General features: G+C 29.7%; 2 protein-coding genes across 2 annotated transcripts; both read left to right on the top strand.

The window, feature by feature from the left end:
• The first annotated feature begins 1,410 nt into the window (after positions 1-1,410).
• LOC113386060 (exonuclease mut-7 homolog) lies at positions 1,411-4,619 on the top strand. The gene is given in 14 exon segments (XM_026623869.1): positions 1,411-1,571; positions 1,671-1,786; positions 1,789-1,851; positions 1,915-2,077; positions 2,146-2,212; positions 2,282-2,401; positions 2,503-2,695; positions 2,852-2,998; positions 3,071-3,199; positions 3,267-3,415; positions 3,629-3,862; positions 3,956-4,084; positions 4,154-4,289; positions 4,363-4,619. Coding segments are annotated over 14 exon segments (1,995 nt in total). The 3' UTR covers positions 4,551-4,619.
• Positions 4,620-18,220: 13,601 nt separating this feature from the next.
• On the top strand, positions 18,221-18,874 carry LOC113386059 (fork head domain-containing protein crocodile-like). Its single transcript, XM_026623868.1, has one exon. It carries the CDS (start codon positions 18,221-18,223, stop codon positions 18,872-18,874), a length of 654 nt encoding a protein of 217 aa, XP_026479653.1.
• The last annotated feature ends 2,072 nt before the right edge of the window (positions 18,875-20,946 follow it).

The following is a 20,946-nucleotide window of genomic DNA, read 5'->3' as shown; positions in this document are numbered from 1 at the left end:
TTGAACGTAAAGGCGGCCACTTTCATCGTAGCTACAAAACAAAACACCGAATAGTATAAATAGCAATACAAAATTCAAGAAGATGAACCCACAAAATTTCTCAAAAATATGTCCCAGCAGGTTTATCAGATTCTGAAGATGACACTGGTGATCTACTTTACAAATCCTAAACAAAATATTGAAGAACTGGAGTGCCCAATTTACACATTAGAGTTGTTCCATCTGTTTTTGAATCTTGTACCTTTGATGGAAAGCCTTTCGATAAAGATTTAGATGAAGCTACAAGCCAATGGTTTGATAAGTTAAAAGCACTATGGAGATCATGTATGAAAACATATTCAAATTTATGTAGCTTATTTATTTTTTTATATCTGACTCATTCAGAGATAAAAACTGCTATATTTTATGGCAAAAATGTAATCTAATTAGAATTGCAAGAAGTCAACATTAATAATTCCAATAAATGATTTTCAAAATAAGTTAACAAATATTCATACTGTTCCTATTTAAATCATTATATTACGCATTTTAATCAATTTAATATAATTTTAGGGAAAAAGTCACAGCATGTGGAAAGGACGCTACATTCATTTTTCTCTTCTGCTCCAAATCCATATTATTCAGGATTAAAATTATTTGTAAATTGTGGTGATTATAATGAAGCAAAACCAAACAAATTGCCATATGTCAGTGAGTATATTATATTGCCAATTTTTGTAGATATTAATATTTTACATTTAGTTTACAATAAGCATTAATTGAGAATTTACTATGCTCTAAGAATAGTAACTAATGGTAGTTAGATCATAAATTAATTAATAAAAGGGACAAAAGGTATATTTATTAATGCAAGTGTTGTATTAGAATGAGTGTAATAATTAATGAAAAAAAAAATGTTGGATAACAAAATATAATTGAAAAAAAATAAAAATATAATTGAAATGTTTACAATCATCCAAAATTATAATGTTGAAATTAAAATTTCTTAAAAAAAACACTACTTCTCCATATATCCCAACATAATTCAATTCAGTATTATTGATTTTTTTTGTTTAATGTATGCTTGGAAACTAACTTTATATGATCATAGTCATTGAGGAATTGAATAATTGGAGCAAGTCATATTATATGAGTTAAACCATCATTAACAAAAGAAGTTCAATGGATAGCATTCACACTTGTAAAGTCTAGCAAAGTAACAAATGTTGTAAAATTGTTTAATGAAACTTTTCGATTGTATGAACAAAGTGACATTTTCTTCAAAATATAAATGAAATGCTCTCAAGAAAAGAATATAAGAGGTATGTTCCAGTTAAATTTGGATATTTTGATATATGGATCCAATCAATATTTTTTTAATGTAGGTATGTCAGTGGGCTATATGTTTGAACTTGAATGCAAATATTACATATGCGGATTTTGTCCTTCCGCTTATTCTTCAAGACAGACAAGACTTGGCTGAACAATATCTTGATCAAAATCCACACATGCAAAGGAATACTTGTTAAATTTTTGGATGGTTTATTAAATAAAAATTCTACAGTACGAACTTGCATAGAGCCTTTTATTAGGTAAATGTTAAGTTTGTTTACTTAAGTGCTTATGAAATTTATAAAATAGAATACTTCTACTTCTATAAATAAAATTGGATTTTAAACGTTTCGTTGCAGAGAGCATTCCATTCCTGAAGTTAAATATGACAAGCTTCACCCAAAGCCTTTGAGTAAACTTATTGCAAGATTATGTTCAAAATATTCTATAGGACCAGATGTTTGTCAGAATTTGAACTTAAAAGAAATGAAGGAGCATTGAATTTTATAGCTCATAAAAGATATGTCGAAGAATCTCTAAGTAATTTTTTAGAGCACATGTTATAATTATAGAACATTATTATAGGTTTATAATAATTTTTAGATGAAGCTTCATGGAATGAAATGATGCAAGAAGCTGTTGGGCAAAATGAAGAAATGCAAAGAGAATTGATTAATTTAATGGTTAGGCATGGGGATGTGGCCGGAGCTCTCAAATGGGCTCAGCATTATGCAGTCCCTTTCGAATATTGGCCTTACGCTTTGAAGTAAATTTAAAACTATATTTCATAATTGAACAAATTTTTCAAATCATAATTTATTTATTTTTTATTAGAGAATTCAGCTCACCAACATTTTGTGAACCTGAGGATGATAACTGGGATCCTGACCCAATTGATAAAAAAATTTAAATATTTGTAATACAATTCCTCATACTTCTAACAAATTCCAATGCATACAAACAAAATCATTTTACAAATTCAAATGAAGTAAATAACATAAAATTCCATTGTCTAAATATACCTATGGATAATATTGTTCTTGTGGATACAGAATACCTTTTTGAGGACATGCTACGGCATGGGTTTGAGGTTTGTACATAAAGTCCATAATTTGTGTGTGGATCAAATTATTCAGTAGTAGAAATATTAATTGACATTAATATGCCATAAGTGATAAATAATATTTTTAGAATGTGACTCGAGTTGGTTTAGATTCAGAGTGGAAGCCATATTTTGGAACTAAGCCATCAGATGTTGCTTTGATTCAACTCTCTACAGGAAAGAATATTTATTTATTAGATGTTGTTGAGTTGGGTCATGCACATCATTTGTGGAAGCAATTATCAATACAATTATTCGAGAATCATGAGATTTTAAAACTAGGTAAATATTATTTTGTATTTATATACCTGTCCTGCATATTTAAATATAGAATATTACTACATATTTAATCTATATATAAGTATGTGTCAAGGACTTTTAATATCTCGGATGAGTATAGAAATGATGCACAAACTTATTGATCTGTGTGACTTTCAGGATATGGTCTACGACTGGATTTAGAAAAAATTCAATCAACTCTAAAATTGCGAAATTCTATATTTTGTGGTGGTGTTGGTTGGTTAGATTTGCAGGACCTCACAAAAGCTCTTGGGAGAAATTCCTATTTTAAATATCCATATTCAGGTAGGAATCTATCTTCTACAATATTTTATTTTTAAATTCAGGAAATTAAATTACATATATAAACATATTTAGGTGAGCCAGGTTGTGGTGATGGACTTTCAGCACTGGTTCAATTATGTTTAGGTGCAAATCTTGATAAAACAAATCAATTTTCAAATTGGGAACTTCGACCACTCAGGAAGGAACAAATTTTATATGCAGGTTTGGTATAAAATTACACCATTCTAATTAATATAACATTACATTTAATAGTTTAATTTTTACATAGCTTTGGATGCACATTGTTTGTTGGAAGTTCATGATGTCATTGTAGATGTTTGCAATAATTGCAATATAAATTTAATTGAAATGTATGATAGAATAACACAAAATGTTCGATCTCCCAAGAAACGTAATAAGAAGAAAAATGATAAAAAGGTTAGATTTTTATCTCATATGTTTTTAACTCTTTGATCATATAATAGATTTGAATTTTGGTAATCTTTTAAATATTATTAAACTAATCATTTATATTGATATTTCTGCAACTCTCCTGAAATGTGGTGAAATTTTTAAGACTTACTAAAAAAAAAGCAGTATTTACATAAACACAAAAATGGCTTTATTAAACTGAAGTTTTGCATTTTTTAGCAGCCAACAACCATAATAGAACAAGTTCCTAGTCCTTTTGCTAATTTGCCAACACGTGGAGTAGATGCTATAAAGGTTGTCTGTGATAGTATGTTGGAGGGCTTGGCGAGATGTTTACGGAAGTGTGGTGTTGATGCTATATCAATTGATAATAGTAAAGACCATGACATATGTATCAATATTGCTCAACAACAGCAACGAATTATATTAACAAGAGGCACAGCATTCAATAGGGTAGGCAACATACATATTATTTTGGATTTATACAATACGATCAAACTTTTAGTTAAAAATAATTTCAATAATTTAAAATTTTAAATATTCCAGTTGCATCAATTTGTCCCTCTCGGGTACTGCTATAGAGTGAAATCTGATCCGGTTGATGAACAATTAAAAGAAGTATTACATTATTACAACATTGAAGTTACTGAAAACAATATTTTCAGCAGATGTCAGGTAATATTGGTTAAGGTTAACAATTTTACTCAAAGAATAAAATAAAATGATAAGTGCACTTTTATTTAGATATGCAACAACAATGAATTCTCAAGTTTTTCCCGCAGTGAGATGCTTAGTTTAGCGAATATTAACAATGCACTTGGTAATTCTTTTTGTGGAACTTTAGAACAACTACCCGTAAATAGCAGATCCTGGCAATTAGGTATGTATTATAGAGTTCCTAATAATGTTCTAGTTTATGTTGTTATTCATGTCAGCTTTAACATATTTTTCAGTTCGAGGCAATGCTTTAAATCGATTTACGAAAAGTGGTGCTTTAATCCAAGCCAACCTGATACCATTAACAGTTCTCAATAATGTTTCAGTATTTTATGTTTGCGAAGGTTGTGGAAAGTGCTATTGGGACGGAACCCACTTCGGCAGAGTAATTGCAGGTAGACTCAAAAACATTGTTAAAAATTAATACTGATGGTACAAACAATTTAAGGTGTAAATTGACATTTTATTTGTTATTGATTTGTTTGTTAATAATAGTTTATTGGGAACACCTATAGGATATAATTTTTAAATCGTGATACTTGTTTAGAAATATGTTAGGTTAATGATTTTTATAAAATGTTATTTTTGATAAATTTGCCGCTATATTTTGAAGGTTTTATAGGTAATTATCTATTTAATAGCTTATAAAATAACATAGTCCTGCCAATCTCTATTTAGAAATCTTATTTAGTATTTTACTTTTTTTAAATTTACAATGTGCATAAAATGCTTAATTTATATTCATCATACAGAATTATTTTGAATTATTTTTTGCCACTAATTGAATATAATTATTATATTTTTCTTTGCATATTTGATGTTAAGCATAGATTTTTAGGCATGCATTAAACTGTGAATATCTGTATTTAACCTGGAAGTATGCATACTTTTTATATATGATTAAATGCTATGATTTATACAAGACAATTTATTAATAATATATTTGAAGCAAATATTATTATGGATGATTTTCAATTTCTAATTTAAATAAACTTAATTTGCAAATATTATTATGGATAATTTTCAATTTCTAATTTGAAAACCGAATGGTATGCAAACTACAAAGATGTAAATTTTAATAATAAAATATTAATATGAACTAAGTATAAATAATTTTCATTATCACCAAGACACGTGTCTGTGGCATTTACATAGAAATTAAAAATATGCATATTCCCATATTACAAATATATGTAATCTACTAAACCTGAATGTGCAAAATAAATATTGACCAAAATCAAAATTAATTTTGAATATATAGTCGCGTACCTTTAACAAACTTATCATAAAGTGTATGTGATTCATTAGAATAAGTTTTTGTTCATAACTTGTGATAATATGGTATACTGTGGCAGAAGTTGCAATAGTATGCAATCTATATAGGTAGATAGTATACTTTTTATGTAAATGTGTAATTGAATGGACAATACAATTTTTGTTAATTAATAAATAATGTAGAAAAATTATTTTTTTGTCTTTAAATTTAACATAATCTCTATAACACAGAATTCTTTTTGCAGGTACTTCAAAGTTGTAATATTTTATACTAACTCACTATGTATTAAAAATTAACCTGAAGAGTGAATGCACTAATTGAATGCCGAAAAGATAATTTTAATTGTAATTCAAAATCTTTTATATGTATATTGTTGAAAATTTTATCTGTGCTTTGTTAACAGAAAATATATTTTTTAAACAGATACGTATGATTATTAGCCATAAAAATATTTAATAAAGTTTTACTGTATGATTAATGGTCAAAAAAATATTTTTTTAAAAAACATACCAAATTGTGTACATTGCAAATATAATATTCTAATAAACTTTTATATGGTCAAAAACCAAAAAATCGAACTCGGTAGATTAGGTTTATTCATAAATAAGCTTCTCAACAATCACATTATTGTTAAAGAATCTTTTTAAAAAAAACGGTGTTTTTGTTAGCTATTAGTGTGTTTTTTTTTTAAAATTGTCTTCTAGTTTGATGATTGAGGACTATATGATAATAGTAGTAGAAGGAAGTATTACATTATTATGTATTACACATTATTATCCTATTTTAAACTAAAAACTTTAATTTTTTTTTTGAACTTTTTCAAAATTACGAACTTTTTGTAAAAGCATTTTTTGCACGCCGTCTTCACAAATTTAATTATTACTTACAGGTGTCAATATGAAAGCTAAGTTTTTACTTAGCTTGAAACGTAAGATATTCAATATGGATTGATTATTATTAGTAAAAATTAAAATTTTATATTTGAAATAAACAGTGGAAAGTTTTATCTAGATAAAGCTATTGGTATCGATTATTTATTCGTATCAAGAAGTTCATGCAACTTGCCTTAAGGCAAAATGCCAAAGTTTTATAGAGATAAACAATGAAATATGGCGTAATTTGCAAGGACGTGAACTAGCACTAACTAGTGCCGAGTTCGGTCTCAACCTCGGCCAAGCTCGATATCAAGCAGTTTTTACTTATGATAATAGATTTCATATATGATTGCCAATTGAAAATCGCCTTTCGCCGGCATTGCTGCATCACATACATTATAGATACACACAGGGCCGGTCCTGCCTTGCATGCGATGCATGCAAAAAATGCGGGCGCACGCCTTAGGGGGCGCCAAAACGAGTTTCGGAAATTAAATTTATATTATAATATTTATATTTTTTATATAAAATCTAGAATTATTTATATAAAATCAAGTATACATAATAAATTATAATAAACAATCTAACTTAATTAGGGATACAAAGACACAAAAAGCATTTATTCACATTTATTTTGCAATGTGATATCAATAGAAACAATTAACCGATTAATAACTCTGCAAATTAGTAAATAACAGCTCTGTTCATTGCTTAATCTACTTATTCAATTTTTTCTTTTTTTTGAATTTACCGTGGAATCGAAAAAAAAATTATCTAGTGTTCAATCCCATAGGCTCAAACCTGCGAAATATTAAATTAATTATTGGGCATTATTGACGAAAAATTGCGAGCTGATTTAGTTAAAACGGAACTTGTTAAAAAATATAAACAAATTATAATCGGGAAAATGAAAAATGGGGAGTCAGTGCTTAAAAAATGGCATGTTTATTCCGAGAAATTGATTCGTAACTTTTGTTTTTGTTCCAAATGTTTCGCTTCTGATGAATTTTGAATGTTGAAGACATGCGTGGTTAGGGTTATGGAAATGGAGCAAATATGAAAAATGAAAGCAAAATGTACTTAGGAACAAAAATCTTTAAGGTTTTATATACATAATTTAAGTATTAACTATGCAGAAATAATACAGATGCAAATATAATTTGTTTGTTTCAGTACAGTTAAGGAAATATGTAATTTCTTCGCATCTTTTACTAATTTTGGACAATACTTAAAAAATACGTTTTTAAAACAACACGTTGAATCTGATGGGAAAGTAAAGCTGAATACAATTCGGCTCTTACGATACCAATACGGAGAAGTTTACGATGCAATTATGGATATTGTGAATAATGAAAAAATAAATTAAAATAAAATTTGATTTAAAACATAAAATACGAATGTTATGTTTAAAAATTAAAGACTATTCTTTTTTTGCTCTTTTGGCGTGATTTGCTCTATAGAATAAATCGCATAATAAATAAGTTAAATGTTTCAAAACCAAAATATTGATATTACACCTACGTTAGAAATAATTGAGAATTTAAAAATTTTGATTATGATCAACCCGCGAATCGCCTCGATTTTCTAAATAAATTTAAAATCAATGTATTTTATATGCTTTTAGATTACATCTAAATTTTTGTGTACTAAATCCAGAATGATTTTAATGAAAAACTGATAAAACAGTTGAAATTATTGGGGGGGGGGGCGCTAGAACAAAACTTGCATGCGGGCGCTGAAGACCCCAGGACCGGCCCTGGATACACATATCTAAATAATGTAATGTAGTAATAGCAAAGAAGGGTGGTTAACCGCTGTGTTGCACGCCCGAAGTCATTAACAAATTAGGAATATTAGCTGATAGCTGTTAAAATTTAAAAAAAATGAATAACTAATAATAAGTTTGGGTGCCCGCATTACATAGGCCGCTCTCTCCGCGGCACATGGGCACATGTGTTTCATTCAAGAAAGCGCATGGTCACATGCCCATTGCCCATCGCCCATGTTTGTTTACTACGACCACACAGATCAACTTATGCTCGGGGAAGCTTATCCTTTACTTCCTACCTCAGAGTTCGTCCTATCCTATAATATTTCTTATCGTCGAGTCGTCCTATAAAAACAATCCATTATGTGCAAATTAAAGCTGGCCCCGAAAATACATTTTAGCCTCTGACAGCATCAAAAGAGTGAAAGATTATTGACGATTTGATATTTACTTAGCACCCTCTCGAAAACCAACGTGTGGCGGAGGTGTTATATATTTATAATAATCTATTGTCAATTATAAGATAATATTTATTTTTAATTTCTGGACAGCAGATCGTTGCGTGGGTATTTTTGTCCGGTAACTACGTAGAGCAAAGATGAAATCCTTAGGCAGGAAGGTGTGAAAATGTGGCACAATTGTGCCGATCTTAAATAAATAATTTTTCAAGTGCTTTGTCATGCATAAAGGAATGTGATTAAATTAAACTTTGAGACAGGTATCAAGTTTTGTTTATTTTAATTTTTATACTTTTTAACATTTCAATTTTCATTGACAGTTTTTAAATCTGACATTTTGAAAGTTTTATTATTTGTACGATATTAAGAAACACGCTTTTTTCAAAAATCACTATTTCTTGTTTTCGAATGCTTAAATTATTTTTTATGCTTTCAGTCAAATGAACTTAAATGTAACATATATGTTCAATTTCAGGATAGATAAAAAGGTAATACAATGTAAAACTAGCTGTAAGTGGAATTCTGTCTTAAGGCAATTAGGGCATCGTGCCTTATGGCAAATTGCTGGAACTTCCCGTACCAAAAATTATTATTTTTTTTAAAAACGATTAACATTTTTGAAAAAAAATTACTTTGAAAAAATAAGATTTTTGAGAAACTATAAATTTGACAATTAAATTAAAAAATTTTTTTTTTTATTTTGACATATTGTGGAAGATCTTAACTTTTTTTTCAAAGCAATCGTACTGGTTTAACTACATAGGGACAAAATATAAAGCGCGTAAGCGCCGCGTCGCTGTCTAACGCATAAGCATTGGTACGGAACCCATAGGAATGTTAACAAAATGTATACTTATTGTTAAATCTCTATAAAATATCTGATAATTTGATGTGCATATGTCTAATGATCATTTTTGACCGCCAAATGGCTCATTTTTTTACTTTTTCCTCCATATCTCCGAAACCGCTAGACCTACCTTCATGAAAATTTTATCGATTCTTTATCTTGTCAATACAAGTGAAACGTTTTTTTGAATTATTCAAATCGGACGCTCCGTTCTCTTAAAAACTGAGTTACCGTTTCGGCACTTTTTGCCCCGTATCTTCGGAACGGCTAGACCTGCCTTCGCCAAAAACTAATCAGCACGTCTCCTATCAATGCGAATCGAATGTTTTTGAATTATTCAAATCGGTTGATCCGTGTTCCCGAAATCGTCGACGAAAATTTGTATCCGCACATACATACACACACATACATACATACACACACACACACATACATACATCCATTTTTTCTAAGGTATGCCAAAATGTTCAGAAACCTTTGAAACGTAAAGATATATAAAAATTTTCATTTCGATTTTTTGCGATTACTATAACTTACCCTACGGGAAGTTAATTAAAACAATAGTGCTACCAAGTAAATAAAAAAAATCTATAGTTTGCATATGTTAAATTTAATGGAAAATATCTTTCTAACCTACATATCTGACGATTTTACCAGTTTTTAAAACTAATTCTAAGAGAAGCAATCAAACTTCAATGATGGCACATCGATCGAAAATTCCATAATGCACTCGATCTATCTAAAGTAATTTCTTTTGAATTAGATGAAAAGTGCAGATATGTTCGCACCCATTTTATCCAGAAATCGCTGAACCGTTTTTGAAAATTTATTTGACAAAGATCGGCCGAGTCGTTTCTTCTTGCATGATGATAAAGTTCATAGTCTTAACAAACATCTGAAAATATTATGTGACTACAAAAAGTAGTCGTACATTTTAAAATTCTGTTGTCATAAATTTAAAAGCCCCTACATCTCAATTCGTATTGATTATGCCAATTATTAGGCATATTGATTGTGATATTTGGGAATCCTTTTTTGATAATGATATACAATTATTGATTATTGTGTCTATTTCATTTTGTAGTCTATTCTACATTGTTTTATTTATCACAATCGACAATCGCCTTAATTGCAGTTACTTTATTTTATTTTCTAATTTAGTCTAAAAAACAATCAATGTTATTGCTAAATAAAATAAAATTAAAAATATTGTGATTATAAAACGTGTATTTTATTTAAAATATATATAATTTATTTCCACAATATTTATTTTATGAAACCAACACTCGTCTAACGGAAATGCTTGTTCAAATCTTTAAAGCACTAGTCTAATTCGGTCCACAATCGCAAACAAGAACTGGACCAACAAATATTTAACACCTTCTCTCAAAACACACAAAACAATATTGACCGTGTAATATTAAACGAGAATAATCACAAAGTTTGTAAAAGCGATAGAAATATGCTAAGTTCAAATAACGATCGTCGTGTACTCGTATCAGGTAATTATAAATACATTTTGGTAGCTCTCGTCGGAGGCCGGCGAAAGAATCAATATTGAATGTTATTACAAGACACCTCGCTCAAACTCATTTGGGAATCAACAGCTGAACTCGTTCGAGAGGATAGGATAGGAGGCAGCCACGAAACTTGAATGAAATTCGGTTACAATTCTGAAGGAATTTTATTAAGTGAACGGAAGATGAGTTTTGTGTTTTGAATTTCAATGTTCAATGCTATTAATAACATTGATAAGGAGAAGAATTCGATTATTTATGGGCCGATTCCGCCGTAAAATAGACCAATGTTATGGCGAGGCTATGTTAGGTGGTTTTTATACAAAATGGCGTGGCTTTCATACAAAAGTTATATAAAGTGCTTCAAAAACTTTTGGTTCTAACCCATTTTTTCCGAAATTCGACTTAACCACTTATTCACTTAGATAACAGTTATTATATAGGGTGGGTCGAGGCACAAAGGTCTAATTTGACTTTGAGCAAATATAAATTATATTGCTGAAACCAAACCAATTAAATCACAACATATAACACATATCAAATAAGCAACTATCCGGCTATGTTCAATAAAACTCCCTGATCCTTTTTACCCCAAAGACGGGGTAAAATGGCAAGGTCAGAGGGTAAATAGATCCAATGTCCAATTTTTAATTTTAAATGAATTTTACAATATTATAGCTACATTATTTAACCAATGCACAATATAAATTTCATGTGTAATTTTTTTCAGAGACAACACTGTGTAACCTAGTGTTTCGTCAGAAATCTTCATCAGTAAAGTTGGTAACTATTTATTCAATTTATCTCTTGTAAAATTTCCAGTTTTATTTCCAGTTGTAGCACGAATACTAGAAAACTTTTTTTTAAAAAATTTTAATTAACATTAATTTCTTATTTCATTACTGTTTTTTATAGATGTTATTAAAAACATGAAGTTCTTTTTAAAATAATCCTTGGAAATTCAAAAAAACTTTCTTGCTCTTAGCTATCCCATTTACCTTGTCTATGGGATAAAAAGGACTAAATGACAAATTTTAGACAATAAAACATATTTCTACAAAGATGAATCAGCGGGAAATTTTAACTGAACATAGTTCGATAGTTGTTTATACACAATATGGTTTCCTCATACACGAATCTGTTAATCATAATGTTTTTTCTCTTCTCGTTACACATAAACAATTATTACCACACATTCTCATAGTAATTCTACATGTTGTACCGTTAACATGCTGTAACATGAATATAATTTAAATTTAGAGCACATATATACGGTACCCGAAAAAACTACGGCCTATTTTTTGTTGTAGCAATTCAGTTATATTCTCTACGATTATTAAAATTTAAATACGGTATGAATAGTGGAAATGACAATTATCTTTTCTAAAATAGTTTTTGGATCATATTACTAATTGTTCTTATAGGATTTTCATTCAAAATTTCTTTATAATCAAAATAATGTAGAGTTTATAGTTCTCACATTACTTCTGGTCTTATATGCATAATGATTAATTGACAAATTTTGTGTAACAGAAGATTTTGTATTTGTATTTTGATTTTTTATTCCTACAAATTTACTTGTCTTTTTAAGATAGATGTAAAAAATATTGTATAATTTTTAGCAAACCGAGTAAATAATTATCATATAGTACAAAAAAGACTGGAATATCAATTAAACAGATTTTTATTTTGATTTTTTGATAAATAAGTATTTATCCAAAACGTTTACACTTTTTAGCAATTTTTAGTGAATTTATCAACTTCGTCAACTGATTAATTTTGAATCATAAATAGCTAGAAAAACGAATATATGTGGAGAAATACTTTGTCACACCATCAGTGTGGTTACACATTACAAGATGACTATACTCGATGACATTTTATTGTAAACAATTTTAGTAAAATGTCAACTAAAATCTCATGTGGTGTTATGTAGAGTATTCTTACACTTTTTTATAATCATTTTATTATACATGTGGTTAAACGCAGTGCACATGATGTAATCAACTTTGATTTTTTTGAAGTTGAAAATTATATCTTAAGAGGAAGAGTGACGATTTAACTGACTATCAATATTTATATTTTAAATATATATTTTCATAAAGTTGCTGTTTATTATTATATTTAATTTTTACAAGATATTTATTAAAAACAGTGCAAATATTTTTTATCCATATTAGCCGTATTCGTAGCTGCAAATATAGCAAAGTGCAAAACGATACATGATTTTGTTATTGAATATTGCGACTTACTCTAATTATTTCATCAATTTTCTTATAAATTATATTTATTATTTTATAATTATATTTATAATTTTTTAAGTTTAATTATATACAACCCACTACAAGACAGTTAGATATAAAGCAATTCATAATTTGTGTTTTCTTCGTCCCGATTATATTATTATATCATTATATTATTTTAGAGAAAAATAATTTATTTTAGCATTGGCTTTAGTTCACTCATAATCAGTAAGTAATATTATATTTCAATTACAAATTTGAAATTTTCTATATAATTTTAACCGTCGGCCCGATAGATATACTAATTATAGAAAAAACTTTTTCACTATGATTTTTTATCAGTTGTTTGATAGTTCCATAATTTTATTTCTCTCAAAGAATATCATATCGTCTTCTAACACATTCTTCATACACGCCTATTAAAAAAAACATAATCAAAGAATAACAATAAAATAATGATGGGAAGTAATTAATATTTAAGAAAAGCACTATAACACTAAAAGACACATTCGATTTCACAAACCAGCCTTTCTTCATCGACAATTAACTAATAAAATTAGGATTACAATTTCAAAACTGCTTTAACAAAGTCCTAAATGTATCAATAGGCTAAGTTCCAATTACCATAAGAAATCACAAAGTTCATTACACTTCACACAAATAAATTAAATCACTGTCTTATAATAGAACTGCAACAGGAGCTATTCGGAATCAAAACGATAATGACATATTTTTTGAATTCTTAAAGTCCAAAACCTCTTTTACACAACTTAGTTACCACACAAATAATTAAACCAGCACCATACTTTCGTAAAAACTTTCGAAATAAATTTCAAACAGCAAAATTATAATTTTATTCCCTGACAGCGTCCTTTTCGGTCTGATACTAAACAAATAAATAAATTCATCCTACGTTCTTGGTATATGGGATTAAAATATACTACCTCCAAAACGGTGGTAATTTAAGAAGATGTTATGATTGCTGCGAAAAAATAACCAACGCGAACACCCAAAATAATAGATACATGTACGGAAAAGATTATAGGGATGACGATAGTCTATACATAAATTCGTGCTAAAACACGATACATTTATATTTTCGATATATCGAAATATACTGTTTTTTAAAAAAATTAAAAAACATACTTTTAAATTAAATTGGTCTGGTACGTAAATTACTATATTTTGTTGAATTGAATTAGCGGAATTACGCATCCAATTTACTTTATTGTTATGAAGCTTAATTGAAAATTAACAGTATAAACTATAGTAAGTTATAACTTGGGTAAACTCTATTTTTGTTCTAACTGTTTACAATTAGTCATAATAATTACTAAAGGTTTTTTCTATAAAGAAAATAGATCATAATTGTATCTTTCCCATTAGTATTATTGCAGAACTTTATTACAATTACAAATGTTATCAATACAAGCGTGTTTTTGTAATAATTGTAAAATCCTGTGTCTGATGTACTGCTTATGTCATGTGATCGGTATAGAAAAAAATAGTTGGCAATATCAAAATTACATTCATTAACCCTTAATTATTTTTGATAAAATCGTATATGATTTTTACTTCATGACTAAAATGAGATTAAATTATAACAAAATTGCGATCTCTGTTGTTTTACAAGAACTGAGAAAAAAAACTATAATAAAAAACTGGGGAAACGACATACGATGCCTTTAGATCTCATAAGGTCTAACGCGAATACAGGAAATTAGACAATAAATTATGACAAACATTATGAAATTTTATCTACAATAAACCATACAAATTTTTAGATGCGTCTTTTTAATACAATTTAGTTAATTAAAAAATGAAATTTATTCTAATAGTCGATTTTACTGTTGCAAGGTTTTTGCAACCCTAATCGTGGCTGCAGTAGTCAGTAGGTATATTGCAGTAGCGCGGGGAATTTATTCGTAAAATAACAAACGATTGTTTTCTTTGGGCGATACGTGCTTTTCTCTGTCTTTTCGTTTTTATACTTTCGACTCAAAATCCAATTCATTCAGAAAACCGTTAACAAGCTTCATACCGAGCTTAGCGCACGTCGGGAGAGTACTATTTACAGTAAATTTAATTTATATATCATTATTATTGGTGCTGTGCCCCAAGGTTCATGGTGTGAGATCACCATATTTATATCATGCAAACTTTTACTTTACTTCTCTGATCATGTAAGTCTTCTTAGACCATATGCATTCTTTTTTTGGTCAAACTTACCTCTCATACTTCGCAATACAGAAGGCACTTTAAGCCAATTTCGTTTTTTTAACAATATTGTATACGGTAGAGTCTTTATTTTCTTCATTCTTCAGTATGTACCATATATCGAAATACTTTCCAGATTGATTTTGTCGGCCTTATTTCAGCCTCATTTTACATTATATATTTTCATTTTATATATGTTGGAGGTAGGGTAGACCTGGGCACAAAGGTCCAATTTGACTTTCAGTAATTTATCTCTTATTCATAATAGACCCAAGAATTTTTTATAAAAGCCGCCATTTTTTATAGTAATTTTGTATTGTGCTTTTCATTAAACTAATGTTTCTTATTTACCTTATTTTATAAAAAGTGCCCGTGGCACAATATTAACGAGTTAGCTCGATTTACATTGAAATAACAGTAATATGTTACATTACGTCGCGTAAAGCGGAAAGGTACTCGAGCATGTCGCAGAATATATCAATCAAATTAAGCCCGGCTAAGAATCATTTTATTTTCTTTCGAAATATATACGAATGCGCCTCTCGTCTTGAACAAACAAAGTTGCTTTAGTCGTCTTATGTACGATAAATATACCAAGTCATATGTGCAGCACACTTGTGGATTAAATTTAAAGCGGCCACATTTTTCAAAATTAATTTTAATAATTTTGTGATCTCACTACTTTTGCGACGTATATGTATATAGGACAACTTGCTGATTAATATTTCTGACAAAATACCAGATCAATGTTATTTACATCTCTGTAAAAATTCAGCCATGAAAGTTATATTTCGCTTTGTTTGAATAATGTAGCTATTATTTGGTGAAATCCCTTTAAAATTGAAATAACATATTGGACCTTTTTGTCCCCTGGCTGTCTCAATTTACCCCGTCTATCGGGTAAAAAAGACCAGATTACAACAGTTCACAGTTCGATTGATATGAGGTATTTGTTGTAATGTAACTCGTTTGGTTTTCACAATATAATTGCTCGAAATCAAAATTGGACCTTTATGCCCTACCCTACTACATCGAACCTATAAGGGATACACGTAATATTTTTACAGGACAATTAAATATTGTGTTTTATGGTAAAATCAAACTTATCGTTTCACTTTTCATTAATGTATAAAATACATATATGTCGGTACTGATGTAAAGATATAAACAGATTTATCGGAATTATTGGCATTTGGTTTAGAATATTTATACTTTTTATTGAAAAGAGTATTGTTTTTTATTATTATATACAACTAGCCGACCCGACAGACCTCGTTCTGTCAAAAAAAATTGTAATGTGGCGGTGTTTTGTTCCTATCTTTTTTCTATTCTTTGCTAAAAATTATCCTGAACAGAACCGTCACCCTGGTAATAATTCGGTGTGAATTAAAAATAATTAAATAAAACACTATAAGCATTTAAAAGTAAGTAATTCAATTCATTTACATCAATGTTTTTGGCTGCCAATATAGCTCGTTAATTAATAGAAAGATACCTAGACAATATTAGAATACCCTGTGTTCATGGAAAGATATTTCTATGTTTATATAAAAAATATTAAAAATTAGATTATCAAAAACTACACAAAAAGTCATGGCATAGATCAATGTTTTTTCTACAAAGTACGTTGCCTACTCGATTAAAAAAGAAAGGGCTGTTTTTAGGGTTTCCCCGGCAATTATTCGATTTTTTCTTGCCGTAAGAACCATCCTTGGACATCAAAGAACATTTTAAAAGAAGAATTGGCCAAATTGGTTCAGACATTTTTGAGTTATGCGCTTACCAACACATTTTGCGATCCATTTTTATATATAAGATAAAAAAAATCTAACGACGATGAAATTCACTAGGTTTAGGAATTAATACATTTAATATTAGTTTGCTCAATTTTATACAAAATATTATTAAGGTCAACGAACAATTTAAAGTAAAAATTAAATAGTATATATAAAATAAATTTAATAAATTGATTTATAATTGTAGTAAAAACTCAATAATATAATATTTGAATTTGAATACATTTCACAATAATGGCAAAATTAATTGCCGATGCAAGATAAATGTCAAGTCAAGCATTTTAATAATCATCCAAATATTTTTTTAAAGAGAAACAAGGCTCATTATATAGATAAGCTTCTAGGTTCAATATATACAGCCGCGAGTGTACATATTATACGAGCTTATATAAAGAAGTGTTGCTAAAATACACACTATAAATTATAGAAGGTGTCAGTAATCTGTTTATACTAGGGAAATTCAATTTGCGTTGTTGACACAAAGTTCTCATCCAAAGAAAGTACATTTCTATGTATCCGCCCCCGTCCCGTCGCTTCGTGCAACGTTATCCGACCTATTTGTTCTTATTTCGAATATCCCCGGAATAAATTTCTACCGGAAACAGATAATGGGAAAGGCGTGTCGCGGGCAACAATGCCATTGTCGGCGAGGGAGCCGCCCTCAGAGGCTATTGGATCAAACCGTTCGGTCTCGGCCGCGCTCAATTCCGAGCCAGAGCAAGACGAACGCTGCTTCGAATATCGGAATTTCCATCGCATGCCACTTCGAGAGTCCCTTATTAGCGCGAACGGGACGGAACTAGGCTTTTCGCAGTCTGCGGAGAGAGGGAATATTTTGGTTCACGCCAGCCATCAAGTCAGGCGTGTGGTGCGCGCAGTCGTTGTTGATTTTGGGCAGCAAAAGCATAGAAGCCACCGCTAATTCAGTGCATAACGGGCGCGCGATAGCTAACTACTATTGCAACTCTAATAATATTATACTCTTGCTAGAATTTAAGTCGTGTTAGCATTCAAGTGATTTTATAATATATTGTGTAAATAAGTTATGTGTTTATTATAGACCTTGTGTTATTTAGGACTTTAAAAAAGTGAAAAAAATGCACGCGCTATTCGGTGAACAGAACGCCTACTACAGGCAGACCAGTGCCACGGCTGGATATCCGGTGTCCGGCGCTGGTGTCCCGCATGCGGCTGCAACAACGCCATATGGTTATGAACAGTATTCTCGTTATGGATATGCAGGAACGTCACCTTATGCGCTTAGTGCACATCATCATCATCATCACCATCATCAACAACAATCTTTACATGCAGCTAAAGAAATGGTTAAACCGCCGTATTCATATATTGCTTTGATAGCTATGGCAATTCAGCACGCTTCAGAAAAACGGATAACATTAAACGGTATTTATCAATTTATAATGGAACGATTTCCTTATTACCGAGAGAATAAACAAGGCTGGCAAAATTCGATTAGGCATAATTTAAGTTTGAACGAATGTTTCGTAAAAGTAGCTCGGGATGATAAGAAGCCTGGAAAAGGAAGTTATTGGACGCTTGATCCGGATTCGTATAATATGTTTGACAATGGCTCTTATTTGCGCCGAAGAAGACGGTTCAAGAAAAAAGATGCTGTGAAAGAAAAAGAGGAAGCTTTGAAACGTCAACAGCAGTTACAGATGGCGCACGACGCTGTTTCAGTAAAAAGGACAGCTTCTACAACAATTAGACGATGTGAAAGTCGATGTTAAACCTAAGTTGAAACGTGAACCAGACTGCGGATCTAATAAATATCCAAGTATTGTAGCAGGCGTAGTGTCAGGAACTCAAGAATTAACTCTAGCAGATCACACTACAGTAATGGACACGAGCGCCGCATTTAGCGTGGACAGCTTAATGGGTGGTGCATATGCAAGAACACCTTCATTAACAAATCTACCAGGCTTGTACCCGTACCATTGTTCACAATACCAAGAAGAACAGCAACAACATCAGCACCAATCACAACAATATGCGACACGGCCTTCAGCTTGGTATACGCCGGAAACATCGCCTGAAATGCCTCCCGGATTTCGGGATTTATTTGAAGCTCCCAGCTGTCAAATGGCGCCGCCGCTCCCTACGCCCGGCTCTGTGCAGGGCAGCCCGCCGAGAGTGACGACACCGCCGCCCGTGACGACGGCTCATTACCGGCCGCATACCGGAACATATTACCAGCCGGACTGCGCGCAAAAGTACTGACGCCACCAGTAGTACTCGACCGAGTTTCGTGGTACGTACCGTTCTAAGATTCCGTTTCTAGTTTGAGTGGACGATTTCAATATCGCGAACTGAATCTCCTTTGTGAAAGAATATAATTTGTGTTAATAGAGTTCTAAGTGTTACAACTAAGTGTTCTGGTTCTGAAGTACCATAAGCTACATTTTCAATAATGTCATCAGCATTCAATAGATAAACGGTTCCGTAATTTTCAATGGGTTAAATATACTAATTCAACCAGAATTTTTATCTTGATTGAGGTATTGAGGTTCATTTGATTTATTCATGTAAGGTTATTCATCTGAATAATTGCCATGACCGAATTAAGCTAATTTCGTAAATACTCATTTTGCAGTATCTCAAATATTAAAAAAAAACAAATTTAATCACTCTTTATATATACGTACTTATTTGTTAACATTTTGCATTTAATAGTAGTAGAAATAATTAACAGACCAATTGTAATAAAAATTATGTTAAAAAACATTATTATAAAATTCTTATTAGCGTAATGTATATATTTCCAGTACATATTCTTGGCAATGTACTATAATGTATTATATTGAAAACATGATCTAAAATATATAATTGTGATAATAATTGATATATGTTAAATAACATAAGCAAGAATTTAGATGCATATATGGCTAAGTTTATCAAGCTTTATACGGCAAAACTTACCGTTAACTATTAGCATACTTATTAAGTGCTAAGGTTAAGGATAATGTTAGTTGTTGCTATAGATATGATAGTATTGCTACCTTAAGGAATGTTATGGATTGAATTTTCTTAGAATCGTCATGTAAATACTTTCTGCTTTAAATCTTTGAACTAGACTATGATTAACTATTTCATTTAAACAATTACAGATGTTAATCACTTTAAGTTATATTGAAATCTTTATAAATAAAATAATTACCTACATAAAATTTAGACAATATATTCTATAAGCGTGGTAAATGTTATTCAAATTCATGATAAAATTTATTGAGATTGGCAACATAGTTGTGATTTAATAGTTACTCAACCATTTTTTTTCTGTCTTACTTGTTTTATCATTCCTTTCCCTAAAATGTGTATAATTCACATAAGATATAGTGAATACTTTGTATATATAACTGAATGTATTAATCGGAAGATAGAAGTAATGATTATATAAATATATATAAATATAATAGTATAATGTAAAATTATGAATGGAGTGCTAAATTCGAACATACCTATAAATATATATTATATGAAAAATGACTGTCTGAATATTTATTAATAAGTAAAATAAATAATATTGAATAGTATGAGATCTTTTCATTTATACACATATAACAAATATTTTATTTTCAGCTATTTCAGTTATATATATTTGACAAGTTATTATTAGAAGGAATTTCCTGGATTTTTATATTTAAAAATTAAACGTGTTTCAAGTTTTCACTTGTACACGGTTTTAAAATATGTTTTTAATATTATTTTTTTATTTAACTTACTTTTTTAAAGTTTTGTATAGATATTCAATAGAGTTAACTCAATAGAAATAATAATAAAATGTATGAATATGATCATTATA

This window comes from Ctenocephalides felis, unplaced genomic scaffold (genome assembly GCF_003426905.1).
Source record: "Ctenocephalides felis isolate EL2017-DRISC unplaced genomic scaffold, ASM342690v1 CF-g0.4_SCAFFOLD_03571, whole genome shotgun sequence".
Lineage (NCBI taxonomy): Eukaryota > Metazoa > Arthropoda > Insecta > Siphonaptera > Pulicidae > Ctenocephalides > Ctenocephalides felis.
This window is presented reverse-complemented; position numbering and strand designations above follow the sequence as displayed.

What these genes read in the sequence shown, in the direction of transcription:
- LOC113386059 (XM_026623868.1), top strand. Translation starts at nt 18,221, where the DNA reads ATGCACGCGCTATTCGGTGAACAGAACGCCTACTACAGGCAGACCAGT.